The 18,091-nt window shown below is 41.3% G+C and overlaps 1 protein-coding gene across 3 annotated transcripts in view; it reads right to left on the bottom strand.

The window, feature by feature from the left end:
• The window catches only part of TJP1 (tight junction protein 1), a gene marked incomplete at its 5' end in the record, with an annotated part of 252,576 nt that overhangs the window by 217,779 nt on the left and 16,706 nt on the right, over nt 1–18,091 (bottom strand). For all 3 annotated transcript variants that reach the window (XM_082618294.1, XM_082618296.1, XM_082618298.1), the window contains one exon: nt 14,163–14,295. In XM_082618294.1, the coding sequence (XP_082474420.1) occupies nt 14,163–14,295 (133 nt within the window). The remainder of the gene's footprint in view (nt 1–14,162; nt 14,296–18,091) is intronic.

Genomic DNA, 18,091 nt, shown 5'->3' with positions numbered 1-18,091 from the left:
GAAGGGAGCCCTAAGCCAGGGCAGCAGGCTTGGCTCACTATGCCATGACCCCAACACTCCCCACAAGGGAACAAACTCTAGGCTCAGAATACATGATCTTATTGAACACCAGAAAAACAAGGATAAAAAGCAAGTGAAAGAAATAAACACTATTGTATACTTTTAAAGTATAGAGAGCAAGTTGAGAGTTTATAAGCAACAGCTGAGTTTTCTAAAAAGAGCTTTTTGCATAATCTTTGTCCTTATTCCTACAAATAATTAAAATCTCACAAATGACCATAGGGACCCATCAAATAGTAAAGAATTATTTACTGTATAAGGAATGAATTATTTACAGTATAAGGAATGAATTCACATGTGTGATGGACAATGAAAGGCCCAAAGAAATGAAAATCCCAGAAGAAGCAGGGTGAAAACAAAGCGTAGGGAAACACGATAGAGCTATATCTAAATACATCATAAATCACAGTAAGTATAAATAAATGAAATGTGTCTGTTAAAGTGGATAAAAATTTAGATTTTGTACAAAGAAAAATAAACCCCACAAAATCCACAGAGACACATACAGATACAGAGAGGTTAAGAATAAAAAGAGGAAAAAATACATCTATGGGAGGAATTGAGATTCTGGGAATGGTGGCCTCCCTCTGAACATAACTGGAAAAACATAAAGAATACTTTCTTGAAGGAATCACAGAGCCAACCAGATAGCAAAGAACGGCCAAGCCAAATCCTGCGAGAATGGAGGTCTGGGAAGGTGAGCCAAGCACACGGGGGCCACTCTCCCCTGCGGGTGTCCTCTGATTCCGGGGTGTGGCTGAGCAGCTCTGTGACTCCATCCAGGGATCAAGGGACAGAAACTGGAGTCCAAGGCCCACCAAGTCAGAGTGCCTGGGAAATCCTCCTTAATTTGGGTCAGGATTCTGAAGGAGTGCTCCCTCCAAATAAAGAAACAACCAGGTCTTCACAGGCACTTCACAGGTTCAGTTCTGAACCACCTAAGTCCTTGGAATTGGACCCAGGAGTTGCAACAGATTCCAAGTGCCTGGCAGAAACGCACACAAATGCATTGTGGAAGAAGACTAGACCTCAATTTATTTTTAGTTTTTTAAATCTTTTTGGCACTCACTCAATAAAAAATAACCAAACATACAAAAAGACAAGACTCTATGGAAAAAACCTCACAAGCAGTAGAATACTCACACAATCACTCTGAATATTAGAGAGTGAGACACAAAGTGTAAAATAACTTTGTTATTGTGTTCAACAAGATAAAAAACAAGACTGTTCAGACAGAGAGTTGGAAACTGCAAAGGAGAACCAAGAAACATATGAAAAGAGGCCCAGTCTCATTAGTTATTACAGACATGCACACTTAAACCACCATGTGCTACTATCACACCCCAACTACGATGGCTAAAACTAAAAACCTGACAACACCAAGTGCTGCTAAAAATAGTGTAACGGGAACTCTCATGCAGCACTCGTGAGATTATAAACTGTTTAAACCACTTTAGAAAACTGTGCAGTGTCATCTCATAAAACTGAACACATGCACAAGCTAATATATAGTAATTCTACATCTAGGTTATACAACCAGCAGAAACACACGCACATATACACCAAGGGAATTACACAAGTAAACTTCTAACAGCAAAACTTGATCACTGGAAGGAAAAAATGGATAACCCCAACTACCACAGTAGCAGGAGTTAACACACTTATTTCAGTAAATTAATTGATCAAGTAGAGAAAATCTGATTAGCAACTCATAAGCCTAATATAAAGAGATTAGAGAACTCATTATTTTCAACCCACAGGCATTTTAAAAAAACTGACTTTATTAGGCAATAATGCACATTTCAACAATTATCATAGAATCATTATCACACAGACCACATTATCTTACAACAATGAAATCAGAAATCTGGGGCAAAAAGGTAACCAATTTGTGCCCTTCTTCTTGGAAACTTATGGACACAGCTCCAAATAATCATAGGTCAGAGAAGAAACCATAAAGGATATTAGAAAATACTTAAAACTTTAATGACAATGAAAGAACTAAATATTGAAATATATAGGACTCAGCTAAATCACTACTTAGAAATCTGGTGTTTTAAGTGTATATTAGAAAAGAAGACTGAAAACCACTGAGCTAAATGTGCAACTCAAACATGAGAGGAAGAATGAGCAGAGGGTAAGAGAGTATGAGCAGAATGATGAAACTAAAAACAAACCACAACAAGAAGCAACACAATCAAAAGCTGGCTCTTTGACTAAAGAAAAATATAGAAGGTGTAAAGAAGCAGTATCAGGAATGAAAAAAAGGGTCACAACTACACATACAGCTGACACTAAAAAAAAAAAAGACAGAATACAGTAAACAACTTTTTGCAAATACAAGTGAAATTTTGAGGGAGAATGGAGTTTTTAAGAAAAATATAGCATCGAAATTAACTCAAGAAATTGAATCAGCAGTTCAATATCTACTCCTCAAAACATACTAGAAACAAACAAAAATCAGCTCTCGATGATACTTCAGGCAAGTTATATCAAACATCCAAGATGCAGATAAATCTCTACACAAACTACTCCAAAGAAGAAGAGAAGGAATCATCCCCAACTCATATAATGAAGATAGGAAAACCCAGAAACCAAAGCACATAAGAACAGCACCAACATCTCAGTTTCTAACAGATGTAAAAATCTTTCTAAAAATGTTAGGAAACCCAATTTTGCAAAGTCTTAAATAACAACAACAACATTTTCAAGTATAATTTATCCAAGTGACACAAAAACAGTTTCATACTAGAAATTACAATAGTAGAATTTTATAATTCACCACATTGATATGAACATGTCAATTAAGATCAGGGGAGAAACACTGCATTATCTTAATAGGTATAGAAAAAGTACTCTTTAAAATTTAACACTCATTCATGACACAAATTCTTAGAAAACTGAGACGAGGAGTTCTCTAACCTGATGAAGGTGATCTACAAAAATATACAGCAAATGCCACCCTTAAGGATGAAGCATTAGAAGTTAAGGGGCCATTATCATGGCCCCCATCCAGCCATGCACTGGAATGCCTGGCACAGAGGGAAGACGGCATGGTGGCATGAGGGCTGGGACCAGACAAACCCATCACAACACGCAGGAAGCAGCAGAATATACAGAGAATCACCAAGAAATTCAGACACTATTAGCATTAAAATGACAGGCTGCTGGTTATAACGTGAAAATACACAAGTCGATTACACATCTATACATCAGCAAAGTTAGAAAGTGAAAATAAAATTTAAGCCATTTACAATGACCAAAAACTCTGTAACAAATCTAACAAGTCATACAAGATAGAACTTTATTGAAAACCATTTTAGAATAGATAGATGTGCTCTATCCAAGTATAATAAGAGTCCAAACTATAAAGAGATTAATTCTCCCCCATTCTAATTCTATATATTCAATGTAATTCCAATCAAACTCCCATGGGTGTTTTGTGTGGAATTTGACAGATTGATTATAAAATGTGTAAGGAAGGTCGAAGGGCCAAGTGTAGCCAAAGCAACTTTAAATAACTAGGGTGAGGTGGGAAGGCACCTACCAGTTTTCAAGATTTGTTTGTAAGTTATAGTAATTAACACAGTGTGGTTTTAACACCCGACTAGGTAAACAGACCAATGGAAAAGGAAAGGGAGAAACAGATCCACACATACATGGGAACTTTCTGTTTGACAGACAAGGTATTACAGATCAGTATGAAAGGATGAAACATTCCATGTATAGTATCCATACTGAAAATAATAAGGTAATCTCTACCTTTCACCACACCGAAAAAGTTAAATTTCAGGATTAAAGACTCAAATGTGAAAAGGAAACATTAAAACATTTTTAAAGATATAAGGGAGAACATCTTTATGGCTTGGAGAAAAAAGGGGGTTTTTAAACAAGACATTAAAAGAATAAAAATCATAAAGGAAAAGACCAATAAACATGCCTACATTAAAATTATGAACACGAAATAGAAAGGTAAACCACAGACAAGAAGATGTTTGCAATGCATATTACCATTAGAGGACTAATAACTACAACATACAAGGAATTCCTACAAATCAATAATCAATCTTCTCTCCAAATAACTTAGTTATTTTTACAAGTGTGAAAAGTCTCCATTTTTTTGCTTCCATTTTGAAAAATGAATATTTAGCTTCTCTGAGAGTATTCTTTTTCTCTTACTGTCACTTCCAACATAGAATTCTAAAACTGATTTGAATAGTATTAGAACTATTAAAATATATTAAAACTAATGTATTTTAACTATTTTTATGATTATAAAATAACTCATAATTGTAGAAATTTTATAAAGATATTAAAATATACATTTGAAATATTAAATAATTAAAATGTTAAAATTAAATAGAAAAGAAACAAATATAGAAAAACATAAAAATCATTAATAATCCTTCATGCACACACACATCCTTGTTAATATTTTGGAATTTTTTTCTAGACTTTGTATTAATATGATACAGACATGTATCCATACATTACACTGTAATGTATACATTAACCTAACATGCATGACAAATTGGGTCTGAAGTGAGGGCAGGTCATTTCAAGTGATGACACCCATCAATCAGCAGGAGATGCAAGCCGACTCAGGAGGTCTTCTTAGAGCAACAAGAGTTAAAACCACTCTTGGAGGAAGGAACTGTAACAGGAGTGAAGGCTTAACGCTGGGATAAGGACCACATTAAGATGGTGGGTTAAAGAACTCCTGGACAAACAGAAGGCAAAATCAGAGAGGTTAGGACAAGAAGCAGGATACTGTGGAAGAATTTCCAGAAGAGGATACTGCTCAACCGCCAGATCCTGCAAAGAAGTTAAGGAGAATGAGTGAAGAAAAGGCATCCAAGAGGGCCATGGTGAAAATATCAGATTACAAGGATGTGAAGAAAACAGGAGATAAAGATGTGTGTGTGGACTTCACAGTCAGCAAATCAGGCAGGAAGCAAAGGTGACAAATCAGCAGAAGTTTAACCCAATCCACTGAGAGACTGCGGATGTAGGAAGAGAGAGAAAAGGAGGACGCAGAGACCCGAGGGCAGCGGGAGAAAAGGACTGGTGTCACCACAGAGCTGTCCCCAAGCTGATGACAGACGGGAGGAGAGCCTCAAGCCAGGTAAACTTGGTCATTTTACCACTAAGATCTGGCATGGGACAAAAGTCTATTTGAATCAAGACGCATCCCCAGTAAGCTGCTGTATCTGACAGAATACTAGAAATACAAAAAAAGAAAAAAAAAAACCTCATTATGTCTTTGCTTCAAGTCACTCATGGCAGGAGAACCAAGATTTGAGAGAAACTTCATAAATACTGATGCTAAGGGGAATTTTTAAAACTAGCTAACCACTGACACAAATGACTGACAAGCTCTTATTTCCTTAAAAGAAGGAAAGTCCTGATTTATTTAATATTATTTTTTGACAGTGTCTATCCACACAACTGGAGAATGCTACACGTAATGAATGTTTCTGTGCTACCTGGTCAACTGCATAATTGCTAGTTTAAGATACAAAATTAAAAGCAAAACAATTCAAGGTGGAATAACCCAACCAACCCATGTTTTCCTAAACATCTGTAATTCCAGCAGGAATGTGATGACTCACGGTTCTCTGTCGGTAACAGGGACGCACGGCTGGGGCTGTGACCTTCCCAGCTCCCTCCACATCCTCTACACCCCTCCTCACCTCGCCCCACCTTGAATGACACCAAATTAAAACACTAATGAAGACAACCCCGTACCATAAACCCAATGAACTGGAGAAAGAAGAACGCTGACCTCTTTAATTACTCCTTAAAAAAAAGATCTAAAATTTATGCATAATAAAATTTTAAAAAGAACATTTATCTTCTAAGTGTATATCTTCTAAGCTTATGACTGAAGTATCTGGAACTTCTAAAGTGGTTTTCAACTTCAAATACAAACATTTATTAGAGGCAAAAGCTAATTAGCTTTATTACAAGGAGGGTGTGAAGAGTTGATGTGATCTGAGGAAGTAAATAAAGTTTGCACAGATTTTCATTTGACTGTGGATTTACAAAATGTTCGATAATTCTAATTTCTGAAATAGCTGTCATCTTCCTATAGGATAAGATAAATTAGTCAGCTAAGGGTGGAGGTCTCTGAGGTAATATCAAATCCATGCCACTAGAGGGAAACTCTCAGAAGCGTATGGAGAATGATCTTCGAAATGAAGTCACAAAGTACCCACATCCTCCCACCTTCCACGCATGCTTCCTCTGTTTACCTACACGTGCCCCTCGCAACACGTGTGCATCTCCTAACACTCAGCATTTAACTCTCCAGTTAGTTGATAGCACTCCACAAGCCATTTCTTCTCTCTTCCTTCAGAGGTTCCTTATTCTCAAATTTCTCAAATTTTGTTCCCTTTTAAACTCCTTATATTTACCTTCTAAACATCTTAGTCACCTCCTCTGCTCCCATCAGAGGAGCAAGTACTCGACTCTCTAAGCCCCTATCGCTTTCAGCAATTACTGTCAGGCATTTTCTTAAAATTCTTGTGTCTCCAGTAAGGTGCTGGTGGCTTTACAAGAGTCGTCCAGAGCAGTGTTAACATGACCAGGGAAGGACAGTGGGGAATTGCCATTTCACCGCCCGTGGTCACTCACTCCAAATGACTTGACCAGCTCTGGGAGGACCCTGACCCCCACTCCATTCCAACTGTCCACTCCCAAAGCCACACCTGGTCTCAGTCACCACTACTCCCGACAACTTCTTAAACTTCTACGCGCAGAACTCAAGCCAAAGCTCTTGAATTCTGCACCAAGGCCCCAGCCGCCCGATCCCTTCTGACTTCATGTCCTGGTCCCAGGGGCCATCATCTCCGTCATCCTCTCACCTTTAATCTCAATTCCCCCTGTCCTTCACTGCACACTCCCTTCTGAACTGGCCAGCCCTCTCTCCACTGCGCCCCTCAGGCTCCAGAGCCCTTCTGGAGAGAATCACACAGGCTCGCCCCATGCGGTCATGGTCTCCGACCTCTGGGGTCCCTCAACCATGCCCGGGAGTCCCTACTCATGTTCCCAGTCATTTCCTCTCTCTTTGTCCCTCAGCAGCAATCCTGCATCATCACCTCTCTAGAAATCTTAACTACTCCTTCTCCCTCGACTGGCAATCTCAATGCCCTCTTAGAAAATGAACTACCTCCCAGCCCCACCTTACCTCTATACACAACTATTCATTCAGTTCCTCCTCTCCGGGGGGGGTGGGGTCCTTACTCTGTGCTGTGAATTCCACCCACCACTGCCCCCCCACCCCGTCCCCACAGCAGCAGAGCCCTCCATCTCTCTGTCCCTGCTCCCTCTGGTATCTCTGAAGGTTCCCCCAGGCATGTGAAGATGCTCAATACTCTCCCATTTTTAAAAAATGGCATATATTGAAAATGACAAACTTCTATAGAGTATGTTTAACTCTCACTAAATACAGTGGTCTGCTCACTCTTCACTGTATTATTTTATCTGTGTTGTCAGTACCTGGCTCCCCTGGTCTTCACTGTAGACACTGATGCTCATCCCTGTTGCTTTGGCTCCAGCAAGTTCCTAAGCTGCTGACCAAGCGTCCAGCCTTCCTGTGGGATCTAGAGGGCCACCCACTGGCTCTCCAAGTTGAGCGTTTCTTTCTCACACCTGCAACTCTGATCACTCAACTCCCGGCTTGGTTTCAGCTTGGACTCCGGGTACCTGCTGGGACTGCAGTATGACCCTGGACCCCCACTTACTGCACTCATTTCCAACCAATGTCCAGGCAAAGGATCAGCTTTTTTCTGCTGAGGGTCCTGATTTCCTCTTAAGCCCAGGAATTATTAGGGGTCCCTTCACTTTCAATTTCACATCACTATACTTAGCTGAAAAAAAACCTGGCCTTTAGACTGCTCTACCCTGGGTTGACAGTTAGACTCTGCATTCAGGACCCTGGCTGCGCTGCTGGAGTCCAGCTACATGGCCGCTGGTCTCCTCACCCCTGGCTCCCTTGCTTGCAATTTCCTCTCATTTTCTACTGATCTCCAACCCATCTCTCATCAAATCTACAGGCAAACACCCATGCCACAACAGGTGGTCATTTCACTCACTACTTATTTTAAGTTGTGGTAAGTGTTATAACCAAACTCTGAAATCTACATTACTCTTTTAGCGGTCAGCAAACAACACTATTACAGACTCCGTTATATTTCATAATCATATATTATATATAATGTGAATGCTCTAGGATTTACGCTCAGAGAAGATCATCATTTTAAGAGTACAGTATATGTGAAACTGTTCAGTCAGTCAAAAACAAAAAAGAAAAGGTTAATATCAGGTGGTCATATCCTGGAAAATCAAATCTTGAACAAAGATTTAGGGATCCTTAGACTTACAAGTGTGTTGGTTTCTACTGGATTATTTCTTGACTGTCTCATCTTATACCATCCAAACAAAGGAATTGATATTATGTTTTTTAAAAAATGATCCAAAATAATTCTGAGAAAACAGAAAAATTTTATATATTGTATATTCTGAAATGAAAACGAAGAAAAAGCCAGCATGCTAAAACCCAGTGGCACTACCGTACTTCTTCATGATCACACCACAAAGCAGAATTTAATAGCTTCAAAAAGCAGTTATCGGGGACTTCCCTAGTGGTGCGGTGGTTAAGAATCTGCCTGCCAATGCAGGGGATGTGGGTTCAAGCCCTGGTCCTGGAAGATCCCACATGCTGCGGAGCAACTAAGCCCGTGCGCCACAACTACTGAGCCTGTACTCTAGAGCTCTCGAGCCACAACTACTGAGCCTGTGTGCCACAACTATTGAAGCCCGCGCGCCTAGAACCCGTGCTCCGCAACAAGAGAAGCCACCGCGTGAGAAGCCCGTGCACCGCAACGAAGAGCAGCCCTCGCTCACTGCAACTAGAGAAAGCCTGCGTGCAGCAACAAAGACCCAACACAGCCAAAAACATTAAATAAATGAATAATAAATTAATTTTTTTTAAAAAGCAGTTATCAGATACCATCTGCACAGGACATACAAAGGAAATAACAAGTATACAACCTAAAACAGACAACACTGACCCTGTCCAAGACACAAAATGACATGCAAAGTCACACTGAACACACCATCTTCCTGAGAGTAAGTCAGGAAAGGCAATGGCATGACTTTGACCCTTTCCTAAAGGATGGTCTTGATAACTCAGCAACTTCAGTAAAGCTCTTCTTTTGCCCTGGTCAAAATGCACTTAAATATGAGAAAGTATAAGGAAAAGCATTTCTCTTCACTAGAAAGGAATCTAATTATCAGATGCTAAATCCAAGTGTTACGCGAAAACAAAATTTAGATGAAATAAACTATGGCCCTGCCTCAAAGCATTAACAAGTCTTGCCAGTCTCAATGTACCTCACTAACAATTTCAAGGCGGAAAAAATAAACATTTGAACCATTTAAAATTACACAGTCCATTAAACATTCTGCTGTGCCCACAGAACACACAGCGTGCTTATTTTACTTGACATGTAAAAAGAATAACATTTATGTGGAAGCCAAAGGTTAAACAGATTTTTAAAATATGAACAGTATCAGCAACAATATACTGAATTATATAATATCCAAAATGTTGAAAATGAATTTTCATGCCAAATTAGTAGGAAAATGCCAGTGATTATGAGTTACTGAAATAAAATGCAGTAACTCAAAGTATATAGTTAGATCAAAAGGAAAAAAGTAAAATATTTAAAAAGCTAGTTCATGATTTTCATTCTAATTATAATAAATCTTTCAAAATTGAATACACAATAGAGAATGGAGAAACAAAGTTAATAAATGCATACAAAGATGGTTCATGTTACATTAAAATATGGAAGTGACTATCAAAACATGATTTTTAAAACGATCAAAAGCTACAGTCATGTTTGGAGTACAGGTACATACCTAGTTTTAAAGAATTTCAACTAAGTTACTTCTAAAAAAAAAATCAACAAAAGAGCTTGACTTCTTTTTGGCAGCACAGAGTCCTTAAAGAAGGGTGGAAGCACTTTCATTTTTCATTGCAAAGAGGAAAACAGTCACTGCTGTCATTCTGCTACCAGTTATCCTCCAATCATCAAAAGTCCCTGGCATTTAAATCACCTTCAGACAAGCTCAGGTGGCTCCAAATTCTACTCCGCCCTAAGCAGCACCTTCTAAATATCAACAGCTTCCAGAAATTCAAACAACCAAAACAACTTCAAATTGGAAAGGCCTTCCACTTTCATTCCACATTAAAGTCCATCAGTCACAAATTTAAGCAGAGATGTGACAGTCGAGAAGTACGAAGAATGAAGCTGTTAGGCAGCCAGGCCCCAGCGGCTGTCCCCGCCTGGGCGGCAGGTCACTTGCTGGGGAGCCCTGCCCCCAAGTGGCCACCAGCTGCCCTGCCCAGGGAGAAGGCCACCTGGGCTGTCTTCCTACAAAGACACTCTCCCTTCCCAGGCTCAGGCCCGGTTTCCTGGACCATGTGAACACGCGCAGCTACCTGACCAGAAGGAAAACAGCCACCGGACCTGCAGGTGCCTCACAGAGGGGCCCTCGAGGGGATTCAGCCAACCTGGACTTTCAAGTTCTGAGCCTGTTTGCTCTGGGAGTCAGAGTGGGACTCCCAGAACAAACAGGCCACACGGAGATGTGGGGAGGACTGGGTCTTGTGCCCGCACCCAGATCAGGCTCTGAAGAACAAGCCCTCCTACAAGCTACGACGTCACCACTGAAGGGAAATGACTATAGTATTACCCTCCCCCACTTGCCACAGGAAAGAACACAATAAAGCACTGAGGACACCAAAGGCGTCCCTCCGCCTGGTGTCTTTTCTCAGGGCCGCCCCAGCTCAGGCCAAGAGCTGGCATCCCGCTGAGCATGCCTGCACCCCCTCTGCACCAGGCCCACAGCCGGCCCTCACCACTGTCTGGTTACCACAAAATGTTGGGCTTCTCTAAGATAGAAGACGGCATAGAGATAGAAAACTACACATTCTGAATCTTCCATTTGTCATCCTAATGCTCAGAAGTCACAGAATAACCAAATAAGTTAAAGTGCTTTTATTTAGACTAGCAAGAACAGAATATCTGCTCCAAAGATAAATATAACCAATTTCTACATATCCTTGAAATTATAGTGTGTGTGCATACTGACACAGGTAAGTACATTATTTATGTTCCCCAGAGATTATTTATTCTGTTCAGTAACAAATATGGAAATCAAATGATTCAGTTTCTTGAGTTAGAAGTAATGAAATAATATAAGATCACCTCTGAAAACCTGAAGCAGATCCATTTTAGATAAAAAACAATTATGTCCATAGACTTACTCATTCAGCACACAGGAAAATATTCTTTTTATTTCTGTAGTTTCAACCTCCTTTGGCCTGCCTGCCTGTCACCCCACTGCCCTTGGCTAATGTCACAAGCCACCTCCAAAAGCCCCCCACCCTGCTCACCAGTGTAAGCACAGCACCTGGAGGGTGAGTTCCACTGCCCTGTGCCCCCTTCATAGCCCTGGGGGAGGGGCTGTCAGAGAGGTGATGGAACTGTCAGAGCCCATGACATCAGCTCTGTAGATTTTGAAGCAGTGGTGTCTCTCTTTGTTCTGTGACTGTATGAAAAATTACATTATTCCTCCTCTCAAGATAAAAAGTAAAAGAAAAGGTAAACTCTAATTCCCACTCCTTAAGTGACCTTCTCTGACCGCTGGAAGGTCCAAGGCACCTTTGCCCTCCGCCACTATCTGAGGCTGCACGTATCTGCTGGTCACTCACTCCCTTCTGGAAACTGCCCTCCTCAGCTGCTCTATCACCCACCAGTGAACTCCCCTGCTCGCTCCCCTCCTGCTGCCCACCCCTGAACTGGCCATGTCCTCTGGTTCTAGCATGAGCCCTCTTAGTTCACAGAAGCATCGTCGTGGCGGAATCCTTCTTTTTAAGTGAAATGGTGCACATCCCCCTGCCCTCCCTCCTGCAGCGGAACGGATAAATGCGGAGCTCCAGACAGGAGGCGGGGTGGGGGCTCAAGACTGACCCTGTCCCTCGGGGTCAGAACAACTGTGGTCCCTACCGTGGCCCTGGCAGCTCTCAGCTCGTCCCCACTCCCTGCTCTGCTCCCTCAACCTGGGGACCTCCTCCCCGCCCCCTCCCCCACAAAGTCAGATGCACCCTTCAGGTCCAGTGCAAGAGTCACCTTCTTCGTGACTCTCTTCTGCACCGGGGGGGATGAGCACCCATATTCCCCAGGGGGTACCCTGGGACCCCGCTCCCACACATCTTTCTCTCTCACGCACACATACCGCCACCACCACCGCTGTCTCGCCTGCCTCTAAAATGTCTCAGTTTACTAGAGAAGGCAGAAATGTAAACACACCACGCCACGGATGTGAAATCGATGCTATCGAGGCTTTTGCTTCTGTGTAGTCTCCCTTTAATTCGTCTTAGAGAAGGTTTTCCTTGGCTGACCCTAGAAGTAGCACCATTAGGATTTTCAGAGGATGGTGTTACCCTGCACTGCCTCTACTACTGCCCATGGCGTGGTGTGTTTACATTTCTGCCTTCTCTAGTAAACTGAGACCACTTTAGAGGCAGGCGAGACACTGGTGGTCGTGGCGGTATGTGTGCGTGAGAGAGAAAGATGTGGGGGAGCGGGGTCCCAGGTGAACCGAACATGAGGCTCAGGCGTGTTCTGCTGTGGGCTGGTTTCCCGCATGACGAGAAGTGAGGCCGTGGGGCAGGCAGTGAATGGGAGCTGGAGGGAAAAGCAGCCGCTGGTCTCCAGCCCAGACAACAAAAGGAATCGAGGGGCTTCCCTGGTGGCGCAGTGGTTGAGGGTCCGCCTGCCGATGCAGGGGATGCGGGTTCGTGCCCCGGTCCGGGCAGATCCCACATGCCGTGGAGCGGCTGGGCCCGTGAGCCATGGCCACTGAGCCTGAGCATCCGGAGCCTGTGCTCCGCAACAGGAGAGGCCACAACAGTGAGAGGCCCGTGTACCGCAAAAAAAAAAAAAAAAAAAAAAAAAAAAAGATGCAGCAGTCATATCCTCAAAAAAGATAGGCTTTACTTTCACACTTTGTTACCACCTTTTGAAACAATAATGGTCAACGGTACTTTTATAATTCTGAATTCTTCAGCGCTCAAGGGAGAAATGAACACATCTAGTCTAAGCATCCCGAACATCCATTAATTTGCCAATGAATGCTACAACACATAAATGTGAATAAGACCTTCTTACAGCTAGGAAAATTCTAGTGTTTCCTTTATGGCATTACAGTAGCTCTTCCAAGACAACACAATTAATAGGAAAGGACAGTGGGGTCTGAAAGGGCCAGTGTTCCTCTAAAAACATGCATAAATTTACCATATACCAATGTGAAAACCTGTCACTAGGCCTGGGGAAAAAAAGATCACTAATGTTAATCACTTAGAATGAGAAGAAAACCCATCATTAACTGAAATGGGGTCTGTCCTAATAATATGAGAGCACCTCTATTTTCTGGAACTACCAGGAAGTTGGGCGCTTGGGGTTCATCAAATACTTAGGTCTGTACTTACATTGATATGTGGATTTGTGATTTTCCAAGAAATTTACATTATCCACTGAACTTATTTCAATTTTTTTTTTTTTTTTTTTTTTTTTGCGGTACGCGGGCCTCTCACTGTTGTGGCCTCTCCCGTTGCGGAGCACAGGCTCCAGACGCGCAGGCTCAGCGGCCATGGCTCATAGGCCCAGCCGCTCCGTGGCATGTGGGATCTTCCCAGACCGGGGCACGAACTCGTGTCCCCTGCATCGGCAGGCGGACTCTCAACCACTGCGCCACCAGGGAAGCCCCTTAATTCAATTTTTGTTGTAGAGTTCAGGAAACATTTGTTTATTTTGGTCTTTGAATCATCACTATGAACCGCTTATCATAAATGTATCTATGGATAACGGTTAAGAAAGTTATGCTGGTCAGTAACCTGTTGGATAAACCAGTTTTTACCAAAAAATGCTTACCACAAAATAAGCCTGTTGCATTTTTATGAAAATATTTAAAAATCAAATTTTTCATATTCTTTGGAAAGGAAGAAAAGCGTTAAACAATCCACTTACAGTGAGTTCACAGAAATCGATGCTATCAAGGCTTTTGCTTCTGTGTAGTCTCCCTTTAATTCGTCTTAGAGAAGGTTTTCCTTGGCTGACACTAGAAGTAGCACCATTAGGATTTTCAGAGGATGGTGTTACCCTGCAAGAAGAGGAAAATTCTTAAGAAGACAGGTTTATAGGTGAATACTTTTCTCAAGTATGAGGTAAGCATTTACTTGAGAATAGCTTTGGAGATGTCATACTCCTTTTTCAACCAAAAAGCTAAGAATCACAGTGGAGCTACATTCTACCAGATACCTTTCTAAATATTTCTTAGCAGCTTGCTAGTTTAGAAATCTTTCGTGACAGTTCAAATATTCCAACATTAAGATTCACTAAAAGTCAACTCTGTAACCATCAGAAAAGCAACCAAGACCAGACTGAAGTTTCCTAGGTAACTGAGAGGCACTGCTTTCCTCTGGGTGGTTATTCATCTAGTGCTCAGCCTGGTGTCTGGCACGCCAGTGCACGGCAGCCATCACTGTCCACAACCACAGAAACTGTTCAGGAGGATTCTGTTAAGCATGAAAATCGCCTTTAAAAATTTAAGCATGAGACGTAGCATGGACTTGAGGACATGGGGAGGGGGAAGGGTAAGCTGGGATGAAGTGAGAGAGTAGCACTGACATATATACACTACCAAATGTAAAATGGATGGCTAGTGGGAAGCAGCTGCATAGCACAGGGAGATCAGCTTGGTGCTTTATGACCACCTAGAGGGGTGGGATAGGGAGGGTGGGAGGGACACACAAGAGGGAGGGGATATGGACATGTATGTATACATATAGCCGATTCACTTTGTTATACAGCAGAAATGTATGTATACATATAGCCGATTCACTTTGTTATACAGCAGAAACTAACACAACATTGTAAAGCAATTATATTCCAATAAAGATGTCAAAAAAAATTTAAGCGTGACAGTCGACACTTAATTCAGTATTACTATGGAACCAAGAAAATTCAGGTAAGAAGAAACGGCACACAAACTAAGCCATCTACAGAACGCACCCTGGGCAACGTGTTCACACATACACGCACACACTCCAGACTGCCATGTGTCCTCCCATTTCTGTGCCACTGCTGGTGGCAGCCTTGGAACAAGGTGCCTTGGGAACCTGGGAGGACACTGCTCAGTGGATTATGGTTTTAGAGATAATAAAGATTATAAAGTAATGACGCTGATTTGTAAGTGTGGTTGTGTGGTTTGTGAAAAACATAATCCTTATTTTATGATCAGATCTCCTATTTGTAATACATTCCATGTTCATATATTTATTAACCTTCATGACCTATTTAATCTTTGGTATTTAAAATGTTGTCTGAGGGACTTCCCTGGTGGTGCAGTGGTTAAGAATCCGCCTGCCAATGCAGGGGACACCAGTTCTATCTCTGCTCCGGGAAGATCCCACATGCCGCAAAGCAACAAAGCCCATGCACCACAACTACTGAGCCTGTGCTCTAGAGCCCACAAGCCCACGAGACATAACTACTGAGCCCACATGCCACAACTACTGAAGCCCGCACACCTAGAGCCGGTGGTGCTACGCAACAAGAGAGGCCACTGCAGTGAGAAGCACGCACACCGCAACGAAGAGCGGCCCCCGCTCATTGCAACGAGAGAAGGTTTGCGCGCAGCAACGAAGACCCAACACAACCAAAAATAAATAAATAAAATAAATACATTTAAAAATAAAATAAAATGTTGTCTGAAAGGGATAAAATGTCTCTTGTTGCTTGAAAAGGACACAAAGGATGGACTACTAGCAAAATTAATTTGACAACAAAAATAAGATAGAAGTAAATACCATAAAATAAACTAGTTTAGGTACATCTACAGCTTAAAAGTACTCCATCCATATAGTCAGAATATTTGAAGAGTACAGAAAGGTACAAAAACAACCAGTAAAAGCCTCCCTCCTCCCCCTCATCCCCAATCCCCATCCCTCTTCCTAAGGATAATCATTGACAACAGTTCTTTGTATAACCTTGCAGACAAATGCTCATGTTTATCTATGTATGTGTTAATCTCCTTTTGAAACTTTTAAGGCAAGGCACCAAATTGTTTATATTGTCCTGCATCTTATATTTTTCACTTAATTACCTATCTTGACACTCTTCCCATAATAACCCATACAGATCTATTTCATTCTTTTTTTTAATGGCTAACCACTATTCCATAGCATAGGTGTATGGCAATTTATTCAATCATTCCCCTATGATGGGCATTTAGTTTAGTTTTCAAACGTTTGCTATCAAACCACAAAGCAATGAACACCTTTTTTTGACAACATCTTTGGGTAAAAATGCAGTATTTACTTAGGAAAAGTTACTAGAAGTTTCTAAGTATTGTCTTTCAAAAAGACATTACCAACTTACACTTCCATCAACAGTATATAACAATGCCCATTTGGCGGTCCTTAAATACAAGGACAATTTTACCATTTTATCTTATTAGTTAAAACTCAACTTCTCTGTGTCCTTCATTGTATTTGTCTTGCTCAGTTGATTTCTATAAAAGAGACTAGTATCAGGGGCTTCCCTGGTGGCGCAGTGGTTGAGAGTCCGCCTGCCAATGCAGCAGACGCGGGTTCGTGCCCCGGTACGGGAGGATCCCACATGCCGCGGAGCGGCTGGGGCCGTGAGCCATGGCCACTGGGCCTGCGCGTCTGGAGCCTGTGCTCCGCAACGGGAGAAGCCACAACAGTGAGAGGCCCGCGTGCCGCAAAAAAAAAAAAAAAAAAGAGACTAGTATCGAGCTCCCCAGCGTGAATATGGATTTGTCAGTTGATCTTTGTATATCATTAGTTTTTCCTTTATATATCTCAAATCTGCTTTATTAGATGCCTTAATGTTTGTAACTCAGATCTTCTTAGGGATTTGATTTAACCCTTTAGCATATGAAAAGTCTGTGCCAATTCAAGATTTTACCCTAAATGCTATTGTCTGATAATGTTCTCCATCTATATTTTTACATTAAACTTTTCCTGGCTTATCTTTTTCTGTGCTTGTATTTTCCACCTTTCCAAGTGTCTATCTCTCTCTTTTTAGCTGTACCTTTAACTCCTGGTAAACAGCATGTAGCTGTATTCGTTTTCTTTTTTACCCAATCTGAAAATCAGTATTTTTTGAGAGAACCTTAATACATTCAAAGTACTCTTTACTTATATGTTTAGATTTATTCCTACCATCTTTGTTTTATGGTTTGTGTGTGTGTTTTTAAATTTAAATACTTTGTTCTTTTTTTCTGCCTTTTCAGCATGATTTTCTTTGCCCCGCCAGCCCGCAGACTCTCCCCCCATTCCAATTAGTTTGAAAGTTGTACCTTTTATAAGGGCAACTCTAACTCTAGCTAACTATATGCATAAATTTATGTATTTATATGTATATACACATACATGTATATGTAAATATACATACATACACATATATACATGTTTAAACTCATATTTTTCTATCAGCATCTCTGGTTCATTGGTTTTCTTACCTCCTTTTACACAAGAAATGACATTAATACATCTTCACTTTCCTTCCTTGCCAGCACCACCACATCCCTGCCAAAAGTCCAACCCCCCTCGGACATTTTTTTTTTTTTGAATTTTTGAATTTTATTTTATTTATTTTTTATACAGCAGTTTCTTATTACTTATCTACTTTATACATATTAGTGTATATATGTCAATCCCAATCTCCCAATTCATCCCACCACCACCACCCACCCCCGCCCCCGCCACTTTCCCCCCTTGGTGTCCATACATTTGTGCTCTACATCTGTGTCTCTATTTCTGCCCTGCAAACTGGTTCATCTGTACCATTTTTCTAGGTTCCACTTATATGTGTTAATATACGGTATTTGTTTTTCTCTTTCTGACTTACTTCACTCTGTATGACAGTCT

This window comes from Mesoplodon mirus (genome assembly GCF_964341445.2).
Source record: "Mesoplodon mirus genome assembly, chromosome: 4".
NCBI classification, from domain to species: domain Eukaryota; kingdom Metazoa; phylum Chordata; class Mammalia; order Artiodactyla; family Ziphiidae; genus Mesoplodon; species Mesoplodon mirus.
This window is presented reverse-complemented; position numbering and strand designations above follow the sequence as displayed.